Source organism: Bufo bufo, chromosome 3 (genome assembly GCF_905171765.1).
Source record: "Bufo bufo chromosome 3, aBufBuf1.1, whole genome shotgun sequence".
NCBI lineage: Eukaryota > Metazoa > Chordata > Amphibia > Anura > Bufonidae > Bufo > Bufo bufo.
The window spans coordinates 698,144,751-698,171,132 of NC_053391.1; the positions used below are offsets into that span (position 1 = coordinate 698,144,751).

A 26,382-nucleotide genomic window follows, 5' to 3' on the forward strand; every position below is an offset into this window, starting at 1 on the left:
ATGGATGGCAAGGGAAGTTTACAAAAATGGACAACAGTTCCAGACAGTAGATGGCCTTCGTGCGGCCGTCTTCACCACTTGGAGAAATGTTCCCACTCACCTCATGGAAACGCTTGCATCAAGCATGCCGAAACAATAACGGCGGAGCTACTCATTACTGAGCTCATGTTTGGAAGTTGGATTTCTGTTTTGGGGGGGTTTAGTTTTTTTTGGAGGTGTGGTCCTAAACTTTTGATCAGCTGAAAAACAGCCTGTTTCAGTTTATTTGTTGTTTTCATTAAATTGAATGCTCAAAAAATATTTTGTCTCCCTCCCATTTCTTCTTGTTGCATGTTGAAGCTCTACTTGGAACCTTGTTAAGATCCAGCCATGCGAAATATAATTATTTGCCATTTTTCAAGTGGTCTTAAACTTTTGATCAGGACTGTATATATATATATATATATATATATATATATATATATATATTTATACACACAGCGCGGTACTGATGTATGTTGTCACTGGATGATTTCATACGTTTCACACACACATAAATATATATAGGTCTTTTTGTTTATATCTACATAAACTGCAAACATGATTCAGTATTCTGGTCAAAGGCCCCGACCATTACATACATCCCCCACTCCCCCACATAATTTGCATGGGATTCAAGATTTTATATATATATATATATATATATATATATATATGTCAAAAAAATAGGCAGCACTCCACAAAGTAAAAAAATACTAAATTACTTTATTTACCTAAACAGGACATGCGACATTTCGGCTCTATGCTGGAGCCTTACTCTCTTGAGAAAGGCTCCAGCATAGAGCCGAAACGTCGCATGTCCTGTTTGGGTAAATAAAGTAATTTTGTATTTTTTTAATTCGTGGAGTGCTGCCTATTTTTCTTACTTCTATCCATTGGATTTGCTTATATCCACATAGACGGTGCTGCCACTTTTTTTCTTTTTTCTATATACAGTACAGACCAAAAGTTTGGACACACCTTCTCATTCAAAGAGTTTTCTTTATTTTCATGACTATGAAAATTGTAGATTTACACTGAAGGCATCAAAACTATGAATTAACACATGTGGAATTATATACATAACAAACAAGTGTGAAACAACTGAAAATATGTCATGTTCTAGGTTCTTCAAAGTAGCCACCTTTTGCTTTGATTACTGCTTTGCACACTCTTGGCATTCTCTTGATAAGCTTCAAGAGGTAGTCACCTGAAATGGTCTTCCAACAGTCTTGAAGGAGTTCCCAGAGATGCTTAGCACTTGTTGGCCCTTTTGCCTTCACTCTGCGGTCCAGCTCACCCCAAACCATCTCGATTGGGTTCAGGTCTGGTGACTGTGGAGGCCAGGTCATCTGGCGCAGCACCCCATCACTCTCCTTCATGGTCAAACAGCCCTTACACAGCCTGGAGGTGTGTTTGGGGTCATTGTCCTGTTGAAAAATAAATGATGGTCCAACTAAACGCAAATCGGATGGAATAGCATGCCGCTGCAAGATGCTGTGGTAGCCATGCTGGTTCAGTATGCCTTCAATTTTGAATAAATCCCCAACAGTGTCACCAGCAAAGCCCCCCCCCCCACACCATCACACCACTTCCTCCATGCTTTACGGTGGGAACCAGGCATGTAGAGTCCATCCGTTCACCTTTTCTGTGTTGCACAAAGACACAGTGGTTGGAACCAAAAATCTCAAATTTGGACTCATCACACCAAAGCACAGATTTCCACTGGTCTAATGTCCATTCCTTGTGTTCTTTAGCCCAAACAAGTCTCTTCTGCTTGTTGCCTGTCCTTAGCAGTGGTTTCCTAGCAGATATTCTACCATGAAGGCCTGATTCACACAGTCTCCTCTTAACAGTTGTTCTAGAGATGTGTCTGCTGCTAGAACTCTGTGTGGCATTGACCTGGTCTCTAATCTGAGCTGCTGTTAACCTGCGATTTCTGAGGCTGGTGACTCGGATGAACTTATCCTCCGCAGCAGAGGTGACTCTTGGTCTTCCTTTCCTGGGGCGGTCCGCATGTGAGCCAGTTTCTTTGTAGCACTTGATGGTTTTTGTGACTGCACTTGGGGACACTTTCAAAGTTTTCCCAATTTTTCGGACTGACTGATCTTCATTTCTTAAAGTAATGATGGCCACCCGTTTTTCTTTACTTAGCTGCTTTTTTCTTGCCATAATACAAATTCGAACAGTCTATTCAGTAGAACTATCAGCTGTGTATCCACCTGACTTCTCCTCAACGCCACTGATGGTCCCAACCCCATTTATAAGGCAAGAAATCTCACTTATTAAACCTGACAGGGCACACCTGTGAAGTGAAAACCATTTCAGGTGACTACCTCTTGAAGCTCATCAAGAAATGCCAAGAGTATGCAAAGCAGTAATCAAAGCAAATGGTGGCTACTTTGAAGAACCTAGAATATGACATATTTTCAGTTGTTTCACACTTGTTTGTTATGTATATAATTCCACATGTGTTAATTCATAGTTTTGATGCCTTCATAGTCATGAAAATAAAGAAAACTCTTTGAATGAGAAGGTGTGTCCAAACTTTTGGTCTGTACTGTATATATATCCATATAAAAAAGTATGTATGTGTGTATGTCTGTATGTTCCGCAAAAACTTAAAAATGCAACCATCGATTTCAACGAAACTTGGTATACACATCCCTTGCTACCTGGAAAGAAATCTTGCGGGGGTCTCAGCTCTCTACGACGTACCGTTCGAGATATTCCCAAAAAATGGCCTGTATTATCCAATACAAGCCTGCCAGCCTTTCACTTAAATCCTAACTGCCAACTGAAGGGCGCTGTGGAGTTCACAGTTAAAGGGGTGGTCACCGTCAAAGGCACTGTTAAAGGGGAGACTTTTATCCTCCTTCTAATTATAAAGTTACTGTGACAACTAAATCAACAGGGAGGGCGGGTTGGCAGCAGATCTTCAAAATGCGGCTTGGCAGACAGTCTAACGCTGTCAGCCACAATAAATTATATACCCAACATAACACCATCCAATAACCCCTTATCTAATTTCCGAACTGTTGTTTGGTTTACCTAAAGTCAATTACCCAGTCACAATACCCTATAGGACACCTTCCTAACAAATCCAATGTTACCTCATCCTACCTTGTAACTTAGTTCTACCCATCTATAACCCTTTTTTTTTTACCAACAAAATGAGGCAAATCCACTATTGGTATAATTCATAATCCTATGCAGATTCCTCCATATAGGAATTTCTTGATCTTTACCTTTGTTATGATTTATGAGTTGTTTGTGTAAATTCTTAACATTGTGTCATTATTACAGGTAAACTCGTTCCCTCTGTCCGCCACCACAGAAAAAAAAAAAAAAAAGAGGAGGTGCCCATGGAGGAGGAGTGTGAGGAGCAGGAGGAGGTAGAAAAGGTGGAGGCCACTTCCCGTAAAGATGTTGGCGAGACAGAGGCGACAGAGGAGGAGGCCGAACCTTCCCGGCCACCAGATTCTGCCACCCCCCAACTCCAGAAGGGGAGGAAGAAGTGGTCTACACCCACCACCGGGAGGGTAAATACATTACTATAATTTGGTATACATAACATATTCACAAGCATCCCACGATCCCCCCACCACCCTGCATCACCGGAGCTGTAATGCACATGTGTAATGAATCTGAAAAATAGCAGCCCTTAGTTAACATGGCTGCCTGTTTAGCTGAGCTGCATTTGCACCACGGTTCACAAACGTTTATGCCTGGGGGCAGGGTGTTTGTTGGTCCGTTATAGACTGTCCCTCTGCGTCAAGTCACGTCCCGCTGAGGCCTACTCTTAATGGTCCGCCGTGAAGTGGTTAAAAGTGGTAACAATGAGGGGACAACAGAAACTAGTGTTATTGGAAAATAAAAAAAAATGCGACATACTCTGTAAACTGCCTAAAAACTATTAACTAACCAAATAAATAACATTATACTCTATCCGAACTATCACTAAGAAAACCAAAATATAATGATTTATTGTATTTAGATGTAAATAGGCAGTGTTTATACCCATACTACACACAATGCACTAATTGTCTTGTAAGTAACCGTAATTGAAATACATTTTTCCTTTTTTTTTTCTTCAGTAGTGAACAGAGAGCACTTTTAAGATCTAAAAAAAGAATATACAAAAGACATGCTTGAATTGAAAATGCTGCGTCAGCGCGTCAATAAGAAAGAGAGGGAAATGGAGAAAAAGTACTTTTTCAGATTTAAAGAAATGTACGAGCTATTATCGGAGCTCCAAAAGTTGCCCTAGAGGGATGTTTTGTTATTATATTTATTATAAATACCATTTTTCAGTTTGATACAGCGTGCTTTCGTTTTTTATAATGTAATGTTACGGTGTAATTTTATAAGTTAGTTGTAAGGCCACTTTATTCCAGGGTCAAACTCATCTTGATCAGGACAGACAGCAGAACAGACAGCAGTAGGTACATGGTAACACTGTAGTATACGGCCCACACTATAACTCAGCAGTGTCACGACCTACAACAGCAAGTATTGGTAACGTTGGAGTATAAGGCTCACACATAAGTCATCAGGGTCAGGACAGACTTCAGCATCAGCAGCAGGTAGAAGATGTTAAGGGTCCAGTATAAGGTCTACACATAGCTCGGCCTAACTCAGCACGACAGCCAGCAGCAGGTTTGAAGTGTGCAGCAGGAATTAGTTCCCAGGAATAGGCCCCCACCAGACCAGGACAGCACCAAAAATAAACCAAGACACCTCTGACAGCATCATGTTGTAAGTGTGCAGCAGGAATGGGCTAACATAAAAAAAAAATACACTATTTGACGTTCTAAAATTTTTGTTTAAATAAATAATTCATTTTTTAAACAACAATAAAAATAAGTACAAAATGAGCTACACACGACACGACGCGTTCCTCCGACTGCTAGAACTTTCAAGATCGGGCACATCGAGTCTGTGGCAGATAAATATTTTTAATAACATTTTAACAATAACAATTTTTGACATTTTAACAATAACTGTCCTTTCTGGCTTATTTTTTTATTTTTTCATGGAAAGCAACTATATATTTCATTATTTGACGGTTCCTCTTATCCATCCTCCGAACCTTCTTTAAAAAAAAAAAAATCTATTTAGATTATTGCACCCATATTCGATAAATCGAATATATAGCAATATAGCGAATATATTCGTTATTTAGAAAAAAAAATAGTGTACTGTTAATGTTAATCAACTTCGGCATACTCCTCCCCGACAAGCGTCCCCGTCACCATGGGAATGCCTGTGGGTTAGAAAATACCATCGGATCAGAGTTTTCCCTGAGGTCGTGAAAACTCAGATCCGATGGTATATTCTAACCCACAGGCGTTCCCATGGTGATGGAGATGCTTGTAGGGGAGAAGTATGCCTAAGTGGAATAACAGTACACATTGAAAAAAAAAGACGAATATTCTAAATAACAATTATATTCGCTATATTGCTATAACTTCGTTTTTTAGAATATTCGTCATATTCTAAGACAAGAATATAGCAATATAGCGAATATTCGTAAAATATACATATAGACTGTAATTTAGCTAATATAGTGCTATAGTATTTTTTTTTAATAGGGTGAAGAGACAAAAAAATTGATTAAAAAACAAGATTATAGCACTATATTAGTGAAATTGCAGTTTATATGTGTATTTTACAAATATTCTCTATATTGCTATAACTTAGTCTTTTTGAATATTCGTCATATTCTAAGACAAGATTATATAGCAATACAGCGAATATTCGTAAAATACACATACCATTAGCAATCCAATAGGAAATTTGCCTTATACAGTTAAAAATCGCAATACGCGAATAATTAAATTGCATATTAATCGCGATAAATAGAATAATGTCAAATATTCGCAAACTATCGCGAAATCGAATATGGCACCTCCCGCTCATCACTAATTGCCACAAACTTTATAGGATCCAGGAGTAAATGCTTAGCCATGAATACACCGGAGCCAAGGTCTGAGTCATGTCAAAAAGTCACAAGAAGAGAAGAACCGGACATGTAGTCAAGATCTGATCCAGCAACAAGGCTGAAAATTCAGGTCAGCAGTGGTTAGGTCTGATTACAAATACAATTATCAAGACTACTGTCAGAAAAGGGGCCACAGGTTTAGTTGATAATGTTGGATGGTCATCAAGTCAGGGCAAGAACACTTTAAGACCAAAGACATGGATCAATGCTTAACATGCTACAGCTTTGTATAGATAGTTTTACCGGCAGATCTGACTCTAGATGTCTATGTCTGTCAACTGGGGAAACATCATGGATCACAGAAGCTGTGCCAGAGGCATCTGGTATCCCTTTATCTTGCAGCCAGATAAAGAAAGGCTGCAGACTCCTTTAACCGCTAAATCGGCAGTGACTCTGATGCATAAAACACATGCAGATCAGTAGATACCTCTCTATATTGCTTTATTTTAGCCAGTCCTTACAATGTATCACTTCTGGGCGTCAAACTCAGGACCTGCTGTATGGGAGGCAGAAAGACCTACAGGGGTCACAGGCTCCACTGCTGTCTATAGGAGGATTTTCTCTGCCTGAAAACCTAGTATTCTTTACTGGCATAAAGTATTAATATATGCAGATGTATCGCTATACAACAGGGCATTATAAGGGGTAAAAAGGACAAAAAGTTATAGCCAGTAATTCGTTTCTGTAAAGTTTCTTAAATATATAAATTAATTATACTTCATTAACTGCGTTTCAGAAGCAGTGATTTTTTTCGTTTTCCTTTTTTCACTCCCTGCCTTCTCAGAGCCATAACTTTATTTTTCCATTCACATACAGTCCTGATGAAAAGTTGAAGACCATTTGAAAAATGACAAACAATCCTATTTAGCATGGCTGGATCTTAACAAGGTTCCAAGTAGAGCTTCAACATGCAACAAGAAGAAATGGGAGTGAGACAAAACATTTTTTGAGCATTCAATTTAATGAAAACAACGAATAAACTGAAACAGGCTGTTTTTCAGCTGATCAAAAGTTTAGGACCACACCTCCAAAAAAAAAATAACCCCCCCCCCAAAACAGAAATCCAACTTCCAAACATGAAGTCAGTAATGAGTAGCTCCGCCGTTGTTGTTTATCACTTCCATTCGTTTCGGCATGCTTGATGCAAGCGTTTCCATGAGGTGAGTGGGAACATTTCTCCAAGTGGTGAAGACGGCCGCACGAAGGCCATCTACTGTCTGGAACTGTTGTCCATTTTTGTAAACTTCCCTTGCCATCCATCCCCAAAGGTTCTCAATTGGATTTAGATCAGGGGAACACGCAGGATGGGCCAAAAGAGTGTTGTTATTCTCCTGGAAGTGTCACGGGGTTCCGAAGGTGCACTCGGTCCCCCATTGCCCGCAGAACTGTTGCTTAGCTTTTGGAATGAGGTTCTGTGTTTGACCTCATTCCCAGGGCGGCTTTACTAGCTGGGTGGCTCCTTGCTCCTAAGTCTGCCTTGAGCGTCGAGCTGATCACTCGGTGCTCGACTGGTTGGTCTGTCGGTCATGTGACGCTGGCCACGTCACATGACCCTCACTCCCCACTATAAATACAGGCAGCCTGCTGGCTACAGGTTGCCTGTTAATTTCTAGGTTCCTGGTATTTGTTGGACTGCTGAATACTCACCTGATCCTGTTCCCTGACCATCCTTTTGCCTGATCCTCCTGTACTGCGCTTCCGTCCTGGTATTGTGACCTCGGCTCCCACCTGACTACTCTCTTAGGACTCCTCTTGTACTTCTCTGCTCTCCTGGTATTTATGACCCCGGCTTCTCCTGACAATTCTCTGCTTGCTCCATTTGTACTTTGCAGCTTTCCTGGTATTGACTCGGTCCGTTCACGTCCTGTTGTTTGTCTGTCTGTCATACCTGCACTTACTCCAAGTTAGGGATTGCCGTCCAGTTGTCCCCTGTCATTAGGACTCGCGAGGCAAGTAGGCAGGGCCAGGGGTAAGGGTGGAGCGCAGTGGTCACTTCCCTTCCCCCTGTGTGTGTGTGTACGCGACCGTTACAGATTAACAGGCCCAATAAAGACTGTATTATGAATCCTCTGGTGACCCTGACTGACTATGTCTCTAATCTGATGCAGATGGTGCAGGAGTTAGGGGAAAAACTCAGCTCTTTTGAGTTAGGGCAAGGCTCTTCCACTCCTCAGGCCTCCAGTCCGCATTTTGAGCCCCAGATTAAGCTCCCAGAAACCTTTTCTGGAGACCGGAAGAAGTTTCTCTCTTTTAAGGAGAGTTGTAAACTTTACTTCCGTTTGCGCCCCGTGTCCTCTGGCCCCGAGAGTCAACGCGTGGGCATTATCATTTCCCGATTACAGGGTGATCCCCAGGACTGGGCGTTCTCTTTACCTGCTGGCGCCAGTTGTTTATATTCTGTGGAGGGGTTCTTTCAGGCCCTAGGAAACCCTCTATGATGAACCAGACAGGGCTCTAGTAGCCGAGACGGCTCTAAAGGCACTGGTTCAGGGCAATTTACCAGCGGAGGATTATTGCACCCAATTCAGAAGGTGGTGTGTCCCCTCAGGATGGAACGAACCAGCCCTGAAGAGTCAGTTCAGGTCAGGTCTGTCTGATAAATTAAAGGATCTTCTGGTCAGTTATCAACTTCCAGAGACCTTAGAGGAGATGATGACCCTTGTTGTCCGACTTGACCGACGGGTTAGAGAGAGACGACAGGAACAACAGTTCTCTTCCCAGATGGTGGTCCAGCCAGAGGCCTATCCCAGAGACAATGCTGAGGTCTCCACCGAGGAACCCATGCAGGTTGGCATGACCCGAGGGAATCTTCGCCGCAGACGTGGAGAATGCTTTTACTGTGGAGATTCTGACCATTGGATCAACCAGTGTCCTAAGAAGGTCCTCTCTGTCAAGTCTCCTAAGGCAAGGCAACCTAAAGACCAGGTACACCCTGAATTTTCTAAATGTAAGCTTTCGGTACCCATTACGATTTCTCTGGGAGTAGATAAATGGCCGGGTAAAGCCTTTATTGATTCTGGCTCAGCGGCTAGCTTTATTGACTCTGAGTATGCTGTTAGATTGGGTATTCCTATGTTTGCCTTACCAACTCCTATCCATGTCATGGCTATTGATGCTACTCCTCTTATTGGTGGTACGGTGAGCTTATGTACCTCGGAGATTTCTCTAACCGTGGGTGTGTGCCACTCAGAGAGATGTTTGCTTCTAGTCCTGGAGAACCTACCTGCTGAGGTGGTACTAGGGTTGCCTTGGCTCCGACTACATAACCCCACTATAGATTGGTCCAATGGGGAGTTGGTGAGATGGGGGCCTAAGTGTGACTCGTGCTTGTCCGTGGTACAGGCTGGGGTCTCAGTAAAGTCTGATACTTTACCCTCTGTTGTTAGAGAATATTCTGATGTATTCTCATCACCAACCCCAGAGGTTCTACCCCCCCATAGACCTTATGATTGTACCATAGAGCTAGTAGAGGGGGCCAAGTTTCCTAAAGGACGAATTTATAATCTTTCTATGCCCGAACGCAAGGCCATGGAAGATTATATTAAGGAGAGCCTTGGTAAAGGGCATATTAGACCTTCTGTCTCTCCTATGGGGGGCGGGGTTTTTCTTCGTTAAGAAAAAAGATGGTGGTCTTAGGCCATGTATCGATTACCGGAGATTAAATAAAATCACAGTCCAGAATAGATACTCCCTCCCATTGATTCCGGATTTATTTAACCAGGTCCTGGGGGCAACCTGGTTTTCCAAAATTGACCTGAAAGGGGCATACAATCTAATCCGAATCAAGGAGGGAGACGAATGGAAGACGGCGTTCAATACTCCGGTAGGACACTTTGAATATCAGGTGATGCCTTTTGGACTCAGCAATGCCCCAGCTGTGTTCCAAAACTTCATGAATGACATTCTTAGGGAATTCTTAGGTAAATTTGTTATTGTCTATCTTGACGACATTTTGATATTCTCTCCTGACTTCGAATCCCATGTGTCTCATGTTAGACAAGTATTAGAAGTGTTGAGGGAGAATCAGCTATCCGCTAAACAAGAGAAATGTGTCTTTGGTGTGCAGGAGATTCTGTTTCTAGGGCATGTTCTGACTCCTCACGCCTTCAAGATGGATCCTGGTAAGGTACTAGCAATTAAGGAATGGGTAAGACCTTCATCCTTAAAGGCCTTACAACGGTTCTTAGGTTTCGCCAATTACTATCGTAAATTTATTATGAATTTTTCCGTATTTGCTAAACCGTTGACCGACCTTACTAAGAAAGGGGCGGATTTGGAGAATTGGTCTACTGAGGCCATTTCTTCATTTGAAAAATTAAAAAAGGCATTCAGTAGAGCTCCCATTCTGATCCAGCCTGATCAGGAGAAACCTTTTATTGTGGAGGTGGATGCGTCCGAGGACGGCGCAGGAGCAGTCCTTTCACAAGGTCCTGCCAGCCTCACTAATCTGAGACCATGTGCCTTCTTCTCCAGGAAATTCTCTCCCACGGAGAGAAACTACGACATAGGGAATAGGGAGCTGCTGGCCATTAAATGGGCATTTGAGGAGTGGAGGCATTTTCTGGAGGGGGCAAGGCATTGTGTAACTGTTGTCACTGACCATAAAAACCTTATGTTTCTCGAGTCTGCTAAGAGGTTGAATCCCCGTCAAGCCAGATGGGCTCTGTTTTTTACTCGTTTTGATTTTTCCATCACGTTCAGGCCGGGAAGTAAAAATGTGAATGCGGACGCATTATCTCGGAGCTTCCAGGCTTTTCAACCTACTGAGGTACCACCTGAATCCATCCTACCAGCAAAAATCTTCTTAGCAGCTCTTACCCAGGATATCTCGGCTCGCATTAGGTCGGAACAACATCTGGCACCGGTATCCACCCCAACAGATAAGTTGTTTGTTCCCGTACAATTTCGTCTCCAGCTGTTGGGTGAGTGTCACGATTCTGCCTTTTGTGGACATCCGGGTGTTGAGGGCACTAAGGATCTGGTTTCTAGATCTTATTGGTGGCCCACTCTAACTAGGGATGTCAAGTCCTATGTGTCAGCCTGTGAGGTTTGTGCCAGGTCCAAGACACCTAGGACTCGCCCTGCTGGTAACCTACGACCCCTACCCATTCCCAGTAGACCCTGGTCCCATATCTCGATGGACTTTATAACTGACCTACCGCTGGCAGAGGGTAAGACTGTAGTGTGGGTAGTGGTGGATAGGTTTAGCAAGATGGTCCATTTCATTCCCCTGTCTAAACTCCCGAATGCCAAAACCCTGGCGTCTATTTTTGTGAAAGAAATTGTTCGATTGCATGGTATCCCGGAAAATATTGTTTCGGACAGGGGTGTGCAGTTTGTGTCCAAATTCTGGAGAGCCTTCTGTCAAAGGTGTAAAATTTTGTTGTCTTTTTCTTCCGCCTACCATCCTGAGAGTAATGGGCAGACTGAACGCCTTAATCAGTCTGTGGAACAATTCCTGAGGTTGTATGTTGCTGATGACCAGCAATTATGGGTCAAATTCCTTCCATTGGCTGAATTTGCTCTGAATAACCGTGTCAATTCTTCTGCTGGGGTCTCCCCTTTCTTTTGTAACCATGGTTTTCATCCCCGTTTTCATTCTGGGTCGTCCGTCTCCTCCTCTAACCCTGAAGCTGATAAACTCTCCTCCGAACTGTGCACAGTTTGGGCCCGGGTTCAATCGAACCTAGAAAAGGCTCAATGTTCTCAAAAACTCAAGGCCGATAGGAGACGTTCAAGGGGGGTAAACTTTCAGGTTGGGGATAAAGTATGGTTGTCCTCCAAGAATCTATCTCTCAAGGTAACTTCTAAAAAATTTGCTCCTCGTTTTATTGGACCATATAAGATCACGGAAGTGATTAACCCGGTATCTTTTAGGTTGGAGCTGCCTGAGTCATTCCACATTCATAATGTGTTCCATAAATCTCTGCTTAAAAAATATTTTGAACCGGTAGTACCATCAAAAGCCTCGCCTCCGCCAGTTCTTATTAATGATGCTGTCGAGTATGTGGTGTCTAAAATAGTGGATGTCAGGAAGGTGCGTAATTCTTTGCAGTACCTGATTCACTGGAAGGGGTATGGACCTGAAGAGAGATCTTGGGTACCTGCCAGGGAGGTTCATGCTCCTAGACTTGTTCGTAAATTTCATTTAGAACACCCTGAAAAGCCATCGCCTGAAGTCTTGGGTCCGGTGGCCCCTCGTAAAAGGGGGGGTACTGTCACGGGGTTCCGAAGGTGCACTCGGTCCCCCATTGCCCGCAGAACTGTTGCTTAGCTTTTTGAATGAGGTTCTGTGTTTGACCTCATTCCCAGGGCGGCTTTACTAGCTGGGTGGCTCCTTGCTCCTAAGTCTGCCTTGAGCGCCGAGCTGATCACTCGGTGCTCGACTGGTTGGTCTGTCGGTCATGTGACGCTGGCCACGTCACATGACCCTCACTCCCCACTATAAATACAGGCAGCCTGCTGGCTACAGGTTGCCTGTTAATTTCTAGGTTCCTGGTATTTGTTGGACTGCTGAATACTTACCTGATCCTGTTCCTTGACCATCCTTTTGCCTGATCCTCCTGTACTGCGCATCCGTCCTGGTATTGTGACCTCGGCTCCCACCTGACTACTCTCTTAGGACTCCTCTTGTACTTCTCTGCTCTCCTGGTATTTATGACCCCGGCTTCTCCTGACAATTCTCTGCTTGCTCCATTTGTACTTTGCAGCTTTCCTGGTATTGACTCGGTCCGTTCACGTCCTGTTGTTTGTCTGTCTGTCATACCTGCACTTACTCCAAGTTAGGGATTGCCGTCCAGTTGTCCCCTGTCATTAGGACTCGCGAGGCAAGTAGGCAGGGCCAGGGGTAAGGGTGGAGCGCAGTGGTCACTTCCCTTCCCCCTGTGTGTGTGTGTACGCGACCGTTACAGGAAGAAGTCCCTTGTCCTGCGGGCATTGTGTACTGTAGCGTTGTCCTGTTGAAAAACCCAGTCGTTACCACACAGACGAGGGCCCTCAGTCATGAGGAATGCTCTCTGCAACATCTGGACATAGCCAGCGGCCGTTTGACGCCCCTGCACTTCCTGAAGCTCCATTGTTCCACTGAAGGAAAAAGCACCCCAGACCATTATGGCGCCCCCTCCACTGTGGCGCGTAGAAAACATCTCAGGTGGGATCTGCTTGTCATGCCAGTAACATTGGAAACCATCAGGACCATCAAGGTTACATTTTTTCTCATCAGAGAATAAAACTTTCTTCCACCTTTGAATGTCCCATGTTTGGTGCTCTCTTGCAAAGTCCAAACGAGCAGTTCTGTGGCGTTCAAGGAGACCAGGTCTTTGAAGACGTTTCTTGTTTTTGAAGCCCTTCAGTATCAGATGCCGTCTGATGGTTATGGGGCTGCAGTCAGCACCAGTAAGGGCCTTCATTTGGGTTGAGGATCGTCCAGTGTTTTGATGGACAGCCAATTGGATCCTCCGGCTCAGTGCTGATGAAATTTTTTTGGGTCTTCCACTTGACTTTTTTGTTCCATAACCCTCAGGATCATTTAAGAAATTCCAACTGACTGTCTTACTGCGTCCCACCTCAGCAGCGATGGCGCGCTGTGAGAGACCCTGCTTATGCAGTTCAACAACCCGACCACGTTCAAAAAGCCTTTGCCTTTGCCATCACAACGTGTGACTACCTGACAGAAAATTACAATGAATCCACATCTTTGCACAGATTTGGCCTTTTAAAGACATGTGGTCCTAAAATTTGGATCAGCTAAAAAACAGCCTGTTTCAGTTTAATGATAATCATTATTTTCAATTAATTGAATGCTCAAAAAATGTTTTGTCTCACTCTCATTTCTTCTTGTTGCACGTTGAAGCTCTACTTGGAACCTTGTTAAGATCCAACAATGTAAAATAAGATTTTTTGCCATTTTTCAAGTGGTCTTAAACTTTTGATCAGGACTGTATGAGTGCTTGTTTTTTTAAGAACAAGCTTTACATTCTAATGGCGCCATTTCATATTGCAAAAATGTCAAATCGGCCATTTTGATATTTTTTTTCCATCTGCACCGTTTTCTGTAGGGGACAAATACATTTATATTTTAATAGTTCGTCATTTTTAGATGTGTCGATGCCCATGATCTTTATTTTTTGTAAAATGATGGAGAACGAGGGTGTTTGAATTTTTTATCTTTTTGGTATTTTTATATGTTTAATAAAAAATTCACATTTATTTTTGCCCTCTCTATGGGACGTGAACACGTGATCATCTGATCACTTCTTCCATAGACAGCAGTGAGTTACCATTGCAGTCTATGGGAGAACCAGTGACACAGGCAGAGCCTTACAGAAATTAGCTATGACAGACCTGAGGACCTTCTGAAGACCCCTGGCTACCAGGTGTTGTTCTATCACCAAGAGCGCAATAAATGATCACTCAGACACAGTGGTCGCAATTGATCACGGCATGTGGAGGATTACAAGTCTGTGATCATAGATTCTGCCACCATGTGCCTGATGTGTAATAAAGAGATGAGCAACAAAAGTGAGGATTTTGTTGTGGATTTTATCGCACAGTTTAGGATGCAGATTTCTGGGCAGATAACGAATGGAGATATTCAGCTTCAGCAAATCACCAGCAAATCATTATTTACGATGTGGAACCCAGTGCAGGGACTGACAATTTACAGCCTAATGGACTAACATGGGGGAAGTCTTTATGTTGCAGATTTTCTGGGGCAAGGCACCCTTAGCTTTCTTTTCCTTTTGGAAGGAAAGTTAATTTGCATATCTTTTCCCCAGAAGTCCAGAGGAGCATTGCCTGGTCTATAAGATTCCTCACACCTACTAGGCGCTCTCCATGAGGAGAAATAGTACCCCCCCATCCGGATCCTGACCAAGGCCTCTCATCTAGCTAAGGCTAGGTTCACATCACCATTTTATTTTCCGTTCTTCTGACCAGTCAGAAAAAAGGTACATTTACACGACTATATCCGTTTTTGCAGACCCACATTCTGCCATATGATAGAAATACCTATTCTTGTCTGCAAAACGGACAAGAATAGAACAAGTTCTATCTTGGTGCTTAAATAACTTAAAGTGAGAGTACAGATAATCAAGAGAGAAATATATCCACCATTTTATGTTGAATGAACAGTTGAACCACCATCTTATGCATACCGCCATTTTGTAATATCTTTTCAACACGTGTTATGTACATGGACTATCTGCTGCGGAGGCGGCAGTGTTATATGAAGAAAAGTTGAAGTTAACCGCCTCCGGACTGCATAACGCACGGATGCATCCGGGAGGCAGTCGATTCATTCCTCCTGGACGCATCCGTGCGTCATCTCGCGAGACGCGAGATTTCGGACTGAGCCGGCCCGCGCATGCACATCGTGGGCCGGCAAAATTACAAGCACCATTTCGTCACCAGCCTGCCAGCCAATGATCGTGGCTGGCAGGCTGGCAATTTTTAAAATCACAAATCACAAGCCATATTTGTAAATATAATGTGTTAAATGGCTTCTGTGCTCCTCTGCTGGTCCTTTTGGTCGGTTGGATCCAGCAGAGGAGCAGGCTTCACAGTGAGTAGCACCAAACACCACACATAGCCCCAGATCACCCCCCTGCACCCCAATTAACCCCTTGATCACCCCTTCTTGCCCCTGTCAATCACTAGTGAAAGGGAAAAAAGTGATCAGTGTAAACTGTCACTTTTTTTTCCCCACTGGTATTGACCGTTAGGTTTTAGGGATAGTTTAGGCCCCTTGGTTAGGTAGTTTAGCGTTCGTTTAGCGCCCAGCCCACCGCACCGCAGTCACTGATTCGCTGATTAGCATATCGTTAATCAGCATTTGTACTTTTATAGTATCTGTAAGTGATCAAAACTGATCACGGTCAGATCTATAATTGTATTAGTGTCACCTTAGTTCGCCCTCCACCCAAAACGCAGTGTTTGCCCGATCAGGCCTGATCGGTCGCCCACACGTGCGTTCACCCACGCCCGCCCCGCCGCAGTGACAAAAAATTATAATTTTTTTATCACTGCACATTCAATTCACAAGCACTGCGGCGATAAAAAAATCAGTTTTGATATTTTTTATCAACCGCAGCGGCCTCCGGTACTTCGCTAGCCTCCCCTTTGTAAGACAGGCTTGCTTTTTTTCTTGGGTAGTCTCAGGGAATACCCCTAAATTTAGTAGCCCAAATGTCAAACAGGGGGTATTCTTCTGAAGAGGCCTACAGGATTCTGACCCAGTCGGATGAGGAATGGGAACCCTCATCTGACGAATCTAGCGGGTCAGAATATGAACCTGTAGAAAGCAGTGGCAGTCTGACCCAAAGTTCGGACGAGGAGGTTGAGGTCCCTGATAGCAGCAGGAGTACCCGGCCCCGTGTCCCTAGACCACAGGTTATGCAGGATCCGCTTCAAGAGCAGCAGAGTGGGGCTGTCGCTGCCGGATCACGTGGTGAGGCATACACCAGCAGCGCAGCCCTCCCTGGACCTAGTACCAGCACTGCCGTACAACATGGTGACGTGGCGAGCACCAGAAGGGCAGTTGAAGCTGGTACGGTGGCACGTGCAGTAGTTACCCGGTCGCAGCCACCGCACAGACAGGCCCGTAGAGCCCCTAGAATCCCTGAGGTGCTGGCAAATCCTGATTGGCAGTCCCCAACTTCAGCCGCACCATTAGTTCCCCCTTTCACCGCCCAGTCTGGAGTTCGGGTTGAGACAGCTCAGATCGGTTCGGCCCTGGGATTTTTTTTCAGCTGTTCTTGACTGCGGAGCTCTTGGACTTATTTGTGGCAGAAACAAATCGGTATGCCACTCAATTTATATCCGCCAACCCGGGAAGCTTTTATGCCCAGCCTTTCAGGGGGAAACCAGTTCAAGTTTCCGAAATTAAAATTTTTCTGGGCCTTCTCCTCAACATGGGTCTAACCAAAAAGCATGAATTGCGGTCATATTGGTCCACAAACCCAATTCATCACATGCCCATGTTCTCTGCTGCCATGTCCAGTACACGATTTGAGACCATCCTGCATTTCCTGCACTTTAGCGACAACAGCACCTCCCGTCCCAGAGGCCACCCAGCTTTTGACCGACTCCACAAAATTCGGCCCCTCCAAGACCACTTCAACCAGAAATTTGCAGATTTGTATACCCCCGAGCAAAACATCTGCGTAGACGAGTCCCTAATACATTTTACCGGGCACCTTGGCTTAAAACAATACATCCCAAGCAAGCACGCCCGGTATGGGGTCAAAGTGTATAAGCTCTGTGAAAGGGCCACAGGCTATACCCACAAATTTCGGATCTATGAGGGAAAAGATCAGACCCTGGAGCTGGTCGGTTGCCCTGACTACCTGGGGAGCAGTGGGAAGACAGTCTGGAACTTGGTGTCACCCTTATTTGGCAAGGGGTACCATCTTTATGTGGACAATTTCTACACAAGTGTGGCCCTCTTCAGGCATTTGTTTCTAGAACAGATTGGCTGCTGTGGCACCGCGCGACCTAGTTGTCGGGGCTTCCCCCAACGGCTCGTTACCACCCTTCTTGCAAGGGGGGAGAGGGCTGCCTTGTGTAACCAAGAACTGCTTGCGGTGAAATGGAGAGACAAGCGTGACGTTTACATGCTCTCCTCCATTCACGCAGACACGACAATACAAATTGAATAGGCAACCAGTGTCATTGAAAAGCCCCTCTCAGTCCACGACTATAATGCGCTCATGGGAGGGGTGGACTTCAATGACCAGATGTTGGCTCCCTATTTAGTTTCCCGACGCACCAGACGCTGGTATAAGAAGGTGTCTGTATATTTAATTCAATTGGTTGCATATAATAGTTTTGTTCTCTACAGTAAGGCTGGGAGAACAGGATCCTTCCTCAAATTTCAGGAAGAGATCATCGAGAACCTCCTGTATCCAGGAGGTTCCGTGGCCCCAACCACCAGTGTAGTGAGCCGTCTACACGAGCGACATTTCCCCAATGTCGTTGCTGGTACCTCAACCCAACCGTCACCCCGAAAAAGATGTCGTGTCTGTAGCAGGAGTGGAATAAGGCGTGACACCCGCTATTTCTGTCCTGACTGCCCTGACCACCCTGCCCTATGCTTAGGGGAGTGTTTCCAGAAGTACCACACATAGGTACACTTAGCATAGGGATTGCATCTCACAGGACAGGCACACAGGGCTATTAGGGCCCTTACACTCACAGCTGCTGAAAACCTCTCCTTTCACCTGGGATAAAGTGCATAATGTACTTCGCCACATCTTTGGGCGATTTGCGCTTTGCACATTGTCCCATGGGGAAGGAGAGGTTTGTTCTATAAAGGTAAAAAAAAAAACAAGCCAAAAAAAAAAACACCAGTAAGCAAAAAAGTTAACGTTCAGTTCCAAAATTTAAATAAAGTTTATATGTTCTGTTCAAAGGTTATTATAAAGTTAATCAAATTTATTGCGTTGCGGCCTGGTTTTTTTTTTTTTTACCTTCCAGGTGGACCAACCGATCGACTAGCTGCAGCACTGATGTGCATTCTGACAGAAGCATTGCGCTGCTGTCAGATTACACACAAGTCGGTGTACGCGGCGCTGCAAGACGAGATTTCTCCTCTGCAGTAGGGGCGGTGTTCATATGCTTTGGCAAACACTTTGTATATAAAAACAAACAAAAAAAAAATCACAGCAATGATTTATTCATCCACATCGATTGATGTGAATGGAGAAATCTGGTTTGCCAGGGCATACGGGCTAAGTGGGTATGGATGTTGGGCGGAGCTCCTATGTCCTGGCAGACGCCTTTCCCCTCCTTTTTTTTTGGCAGAGATTTTTTCATCCACATTGATCGATGCGAATGAAGAAATATGTGCCGTTCATTTTTTTCTTTCAGCCCAGAGGCTGAACAGAAAAAAAAATCTCATTACCCGTATGCTCAATATAAGGAGAATAGCAGAAACTCCTAATGCTGGCCATACATGTAATGATTGCGGAGACCCTCAAATGCTAGGGCAGTACAAACACCCCACAAATGACCCCAATTTGGAAAGAAGACACCCCAATGTATTCGCTGAGGGGCATATTGAGTCCATGAAAAAAAAAATTTCTATGAACTCGCCAGGCCCCTCATTAAATACCTTGGGGTGTCTTCTTTCCAAAATGGGGTCACATGTGGGGTATTTATACTGCCCTGGCTTTATAGGGGCCCTAAAGCGTGAGAAGAAGTCTGGGATCCAAATGTCTAAAAATGCCCACCTAAAAGGAATTTGGGCACCTTTGCGCATCTAGGCTGCAAAAAAGTGTCACACATCTGGTATCTCCGTATTCAGGAGAAGTTGGGGAATGTGTTTTGGGGTGTCATTTTACATATACCCATGCTGGGTGAGAGAAATATCTTGGTCAAATGCCAACTTTGTATAAAAAAATGGGAAAAGTTGTCATTTGCCGAGATATTTCTCTCACCCAGCATGGGTATATGTAAAATGACACCCCAAAACACATTCCCCAACTTCTCCTGAGTACGGTGATACCAGATGTGTGACACTTTTTTTGCAGCCTAGGTGGGCAAAGGGGCCCACATTCAAAAGAGCACCTTTCGGATTTCACAGGTCATTTTTTACAGATTTTGTTTGCAAACTACTTCTCACGCATTCGGCCCCTAAAATGCCAGGGCAGAATAACTACCCCACAAGTGACCCCATTTTGGAAAGAAGACACCCCAAGGTATTCCATGAGGGGCATGGCGAGTTCCTAGAATTTTTTATTTTTTGTCACAATTTAGCGGAAAATGATGATTTTTTTTAAAAAAAATTTTTATTACAAAGTCTCATATTCCACTAACTTGTGACAAAAAATAAAAACTTCCATGAACTCACTATGCCCATCATGGAATACCTTGGGGTGTCTTCTTTCCAAAATGGGGTCAATTGTGGGGTAGTTATACTGCCCTGGCATTTTAGGGGCCCATATGCGTGCGAAGTAGTTTGCAATCAAAATCTGTAAAAAATGGCCGGTGAAATCCGAAAGGTGCTCTTTGGAATGTGGGCCCCTTTGGAAATTCACATTTTTGTACCATAGTTTGTAAACGCTATAACTTTTACCCAAACAATTTTTTTTTTTACCCAAACATTTTTTTTTAATCAAAGACATGTAGAACAATAAATTTAGCGAAAAATTTATATATGGATGTCGTTTTTAAAAAATAAAATTACAACTGAAAGTAAAAAATGTCATTTTCTTTCAAAAATTTTGTTAAATTTCGATTAATAACAAAAAAAGTAAATATGTCAGCAGCAATGAAATACCACCAAATGAAAGCTCTATTAGTGAGAAGAAAAGGAGGTAAAATTCATTTGGGTGGTAAGTTGTATGACCGAGCAATAAACGGTGAAAATAGTGTAGGTCAGAAGTGTAAAAAGTGGCCTGGTCATTAAGGGTGTTTCAGCTAGGGGGGTTGAAGTGGTTAATAAAGATGTGGACAGTACACAGTGTGCTGTTCGCATCTTTTGTGGCTCTATCAAAATGAATGGGTCCACATCCTATCCGAAAAAAAAATAAATGCAGGTCTGATGCGGACTGAAAATAGTCATGTGAATGGACCTGACCAGAAAACAAAACACATCCTGTATTTGAAGCCTCCGTCATGCTTATTTTGCATCCATTTTAGCCATTTCCGTCTAAGATGTTTTTTTAGATGGAAAAATTTAAGGTGGATTTCTTTTTTTTTTTAACCCTAAAGGACCATTTTTGCATTTTCCTTTTTTCTTTTCTACCTTCCAAAAGCCACAACTTTGCACAGTCCCTGAAAAACCCCTTTAAGATTCTTCATATTGATCGATATAAACTTCACGAAATAGAAGCAGCGGCTTTAATGGCTGATTGTTGGTAATTTTATTAGCGCGCCTCACCTCCTCCAGGACTTTGATATGGATGGCCAGATATAAGATTGACGGGTCCAACCCTCAGTCACCCCATTATTTAGCTGACTGATAGGTCCACACCCTCCAATGAGCACAGCACCCCATTCATTGTCTACCAGGGCTGCGCCTCATATTGCAGCACAGTCTCATTCACTTGAATACCACCAAAAATGAAGGGGACATCATTAATCAGAGAGCTGGGGGCCCTTCAATCAGCTGATCAGTGAGGGTGCTGGGACTTCCCATAAACCTGATATCCATGACCTTTGCTAAAGATCCTGGAAAGCCCCTTTAAATGAGAAATGGGATCCTACAACAGATACTGCTGAGGAGCCCAAAAACTGAGCTCTACAAGTGAAGATACTTGGGTGAGCTGCAGTATTCCAGCATGACCACCACACAGTGGACAGAACCTTCTGCTTCCAGCTTTGTCAACTGTAAAATTTCTGCCATCGTCGGCCGCTAATAACTGCTGATCATGTGGCTGTAGGATGTTGGACCTGAATCGACTGGATATTGACGACCTATTGTAGCTGGGCAGCTAGGACCTGTCCTAGGTTGCTAATATAGCTTATATGTTTATACAGCAAAACCTGCCAATAACCTTAAAACAGTTCCTATGTTTGTGTGTTCAAGACAAAAGCAGAGTTATTTACTGTGACATCATGTTTTGGATGTCATATAACTGTTACGGTATATTAGGTTCACAGAAGCAGAAAAGATAATATGCCTTTAAGAGTCATTATATAATGTAAGGTGAACTCAATGACATAGCAGAAACAACAGAAAGCATAGTGTTAATCTCTTTCTGCTGGGCAGGAGTCTAGACTAATCACAGCCAGCCTCACACACAGCCTGTGTGGGAAATTCCCGTAGCAGGAGCTGCTGGAATCATTACACCACAGGAGAGAAGCTGAACAGACATTCAATCCACTAAGAGCTGTGTTTTATGGAAGCAAGAGGCCAAAATAGTTCCACCATACAAACAAACTACTGAGCAATACAATAATACAATCCAAACAAATTGCATACAAATGCGAACTGCTCATACCAGATCATAAGCAATTGTATAGAGCAAACTGCAAACCAAGTAGAGCAAGTGAACTATTGGTTACCCTCAGATATACCTCTCAGAGAGATCATAAAGTGCTTAAATAACTTAAAGTGAGAGTACAGATACTCAAGAGAGAAATATATCCATTTTATGTTGAATGACAAGATTGAACAGTTGAACCACCATCTTATGCATACCGCCATTTTGTGATATCATTTCAACACGTGTTATGTACATGGACTATCTGCTGTGGAGGCGGCAATGTTATATGAAGAAAAGTTGAAGTTAATAGAGAAGTTATTTCAAGCATTTGGTGTGCTCATTAAACCTACTGCTTCCATAAAACGATGCTAGAGGAATTACAGAGTAATAGACAGTGTGGTTAGACTAAAAAGTCAGAGATATCAAAATTCTTCTAATGCCACAGCGCAAAAGGCACGTCATAGTGCTGCACCTGCCACACCTATCCTAGGGATAAGTCATAAATAACAAACTCCCAGATAATCCCTTTAAGGAATATCCTGTAGCAATTAAATACTTTCCAGCAAATACTCACTTGATCTCCTTACTGGCAAGACACCCGCAATTTATGGTTGTTGTTTGTGTCTTTCGCTATTATTATTGGTTAGTAGGACCTGACCTACCTGTGAATCATAGCTACACAAGAAGCTACCTCTTCTAACTGTACTCTGAGCATGAGGGGGAACTCCATCTGCTCCAGCCCAGATGTCTATGGTCATGCATCTTGACTTTCCCAATGAAGCTCTTGTGATGCCACCATGTTAGGTTCTTCTATGAGCGTGGGTTGTTTTCACACAATAGGTTTAATGAGCTGCTGTCATGACATTAATTGATCTCCTGGTACATACGCCCCCACTACCACATAGAACCGCTGACTCCATTCAACAGGCCGACGATGCAGGAGAACCGGTTTGTCCTCTTTTTCACACTTAGTGATTTCTATTCTATTTGCTCGGATTCCCGGAAATTACTTTGGTTCCTAATGGTGATTGTCAATGTAATCCGAGCAGCTTCTGTGTGAATGTAAAAACCAAGACTGAGATCCTGGGCAACACCAGGGGACATAACGTGAGAACCTCAGGAGTTAGGTCTCACCTGCGGAGGTGGATCTGCTAAGCCTCAGATCTGGAGCTGTGCAGACAGGTGGCGCTGGTGCAGCAGGGCAGAAGCATAGAAGAAGCAGAGCCAAGAACATAGGTGATCTAGAAAAGTAGATGATCTTGAGAAACTACTTGATTTGGAGCTGTAGCTGTGTAGCAATGAAGTACAGTTGAAAAACACTTGGAGTAGCAGAGCTTTAGTAGTGCTGTACAATGCTGAGCTGTGTACATGCAGCGATGACGCAGTGTTGGAACACACTTGGGGTAGCAGAGTTATAGTAGTGCTGTACAATGCTGAGCAGTGCACATGCAGCAATGAAGCAGAGTTGAAAAACACTTTGAGCAGTAAAGCTGTAGTGGTGCTGTACAATGCTGAGCTGTGTACATTTGCAGTGACCCATCTGATCACTGCAAGGGGTTAATTCCATGTTACCAAGTTAAATGTAAATGAATGCAAAATTACTTATCCCTCATGCACTCTGTAAAGCCAGTGGTAGTGCATGGATAACCAGTGTTTAAGTTTATTGGTCCAGGGGGGCGGAGCTAGCCGCGTCAAGAGATGGCTGCTTGACCCGAGAGCTCCTCACAGCAGAACTAGCAATTAGCTATCTTACGGGTTCCCACCCTGCTTTATTATGGGGAAACTCAACAAGGACAAGGCTAAGGAGACCCAGATGACTCCTAGACATGCCAGGGGGCAATCGGACCTGGATAAATACTTAAAAAAGAAGTTGTCCTCGCCGGCCGCAAGATCCAAGATGGCGCAGGAAGCTGCCGCCGCTATGACATACACAGAGGACTCCGATGATGAAGGTTCCTTTGTCGTGTCTGAGACGCACAGCGAACTCGGCTCGATTCCCATCTCCAGAGCCTTGCTCAAAGAGTCCCTAGCCCTCGCTTTTGAGCCCATCATGAAAGAACTCTCTGCTATTAAAACGGAGATCAAGCAAACGGGGCACAGAGTGGCAGCTCTAGAGGATTCTCAAACGGCCCTGACCAAGCACAGTCATGCGATATAATCCAAAGTGGAAGAGATCCGTGAGCAAATGAACACAGCTTTCCTGCACCTTGAAGACCAGGAAAACAGGAGCCGAAGGAAAAATATCCGCATAAGAGGAGTCCCTGAAAGTGTGCAGAGGGATGACATACTCGACACGGTTAGTCAAATCTTTTCCTCTCTTCTTGGCCAAGAACAGGCAAAGACGGTAGTTATAGAAAGAGCCCACAGGGCCCTCAGGCCCAAACCGCCGCCAGACGCCCCGCCACGCGACATTGTCTGTGGCTTACTTAGCTATGTGGATACGGCCGCCATTTTAACTGCCGCCAGGCACAAAGGTGACATTTCGCTTGAAGGCTGTAAAATCCAGCTGTTCCAAGATCTAGCAGCAAGTACCCTAGCTAAACGGAGACAACTTAAGCCACTTACTGACCTTCTAAGGGAGAGACGACACCCCTTGCGCTGGCTTTTTCCATTTGGCCTCTGCGCTACCGTCAATGGGAAGCAAATTATCATCCGTCACCCAGATGAGATGACCTCAACAAAATGTGGGATGCCTTACAAGTGGAACCCCTGGACATTCCCTCATGGTTGCCGATGTCTGGTGAAATGAAGATGCCTCCTTTGCCATCACAAAATCCCACTAACACTTCTAGGTACAGATGCTGAAAAAGCATTTGACAGGGTCAACTGGGTTTTCATAGACAGGGCGTTGCGTCATTTTGGCCTTTGTTCATCTCAGCCATTTTCTCATTATATACACGTCCCTCAGCCAGAGTCCTTGTCAATGGCTCTCTTTCCCCTCCCTTCCATATTTCCAATATTTCCAATGGGACAAGGCAGGGCTGCCCTCTCTCTCCAGCATTATTCATTTTGTCCCTGGAGTTGCTACTGTGCAAATTAAGGACTTCTGAGGCTATTAAAGGGTTGCAGGTGAATGGGAGAACTCACTCGCTGGCAGCATTTGCGGATGACCTGCTTCTCTTTATAACAAATCCTAAAGTTGCAATTCCTGAGGTGATCAAAATATTCTCAGACTTTGGAGAAATCTCCAACTTCAAGGTCAACTATGATAAATCTGAAATATATAACATCACAGCTCCGGAGAAACACATGTCAGGGATCAAAACAAGTGCTCTCTTCCAATGGCCGAGAGAGGCTATTAAACACCTGGGTATCATGATTCCAGCAAACCCCTCCCACCTGTTTAGACTTAATTACGTCCCTTTATTTAGCAAAATTAAGTCCTACCTGGCATCCATTAAACTCCCCTTCCTCTCGTGGTTGGGTAAGAAAAATGTACTGTCCACATATGTCCTACCAAAGATCCTCTATACTCTGAGATGTCTACCCATACCGCTATCACATAGATTCATTTCTGACTTCCGTGTCTTATTTAGTAGGTTCCTATGGTCCAACAAAAAAACACGTTTGGCATACTCTCTCCTCATTAGAAAACACAGCAAAGGAGGATTGTCTCTCCCCGACTTAAAAACATACCTCCATGCTATTCAGTTGGAGAGGTGGATTGAGTTGGCTAGGCCCCATAACAAAGCCCTACATGTTGACCTAGAGAAAGCTCTATTGGGTGACAATGCCCTGCACCGACTTTGGGTTCACGCACCTGCTAAAAAGGACAAAACCTCCCTTAGTGCCCTAACTCGGTGTATGTTCCAAGTTTGCGGAAAGATCGAGGCCCTATCAATGTCCACTAATAAACTCTCACCTATAGCTCCCTTATCTGCTCTTCCGTTCTACCTTAATAAAGGTAGAGGTGACTTTCATAGAGCTTGGTTACACTTAAATGTACTCAGGATCTCTGACCTGATTGGAACCACGGTTCTTTCGGAATTCCTAAAAAAGACCCAAACCCATGTACCCAGTTATCTATGGTCCAGACTAGTAGAGTTAGATCTTGAATTATGCTGCAAAAAATACAAGAAGCTATGCTTACAGCCGCATAACGCTCCCACTTGGCTTGAAAATTACACTCTGTTGCCAACTCCCCCCCCCCCTAAAACTCTCTCAAAGTTATATTCTCAACTAATTCTAGACTCCTCATCTGGGAGGCCTATTTATTTAAGAGCATGGGAAAGAGAACTACAGACTTCCCTCTCAGATGACTAAGTTAGAGTAATATTGAAAAACTCACATGGTTTCTCGAGATGCGTACGCATTCAAGAAAACTCCTTCAAAATATTATCGAGGTGGTACAAGACCCCTGATTTCCTTCATAGAGCCTCTCTCTCTCCATCAGACAGGTGCTGGAGATGCCAAGAGGAAAGGGGTTCCATC

General features: G+C 43.9%; 1 protein-coding gene across 7 annotated transcripts in view; it reads right to left on the bottom strand.

Moving 5' to 3' along the window:
* Positions 1–26,382, bottom strand: part of LOC120996607 (ecto-ADP-ribosyltransferase 5-like) — a 103,645-nt gene that overhangs the window by 46,073 nt on the left and 31,190 nt on the right. For 4 of the 7 annotated variants that reach the window (XM_040426642.1, XM_040426637.1, XM_040426638.1 and 1 more), the window contains exon 1: positions 22,614–22,747. The exons of 2 other annotated variants lie outside the window; for them this stretch is intronic. In XM_040426642.1, the coding sequence (XP_040282576.1) occupies positions 22,614–22,709 (96 nt within the window). In that variant the 5' untranslated portion in view covers positions 22,710–22,747. Of the gene's footprint in view, positions 1–22,613; positions 22,748–26,382 lie in introns of those variants that run through there. One more of the 7 variants, XM_040426640.1, reaches the window with a different exon arrangement.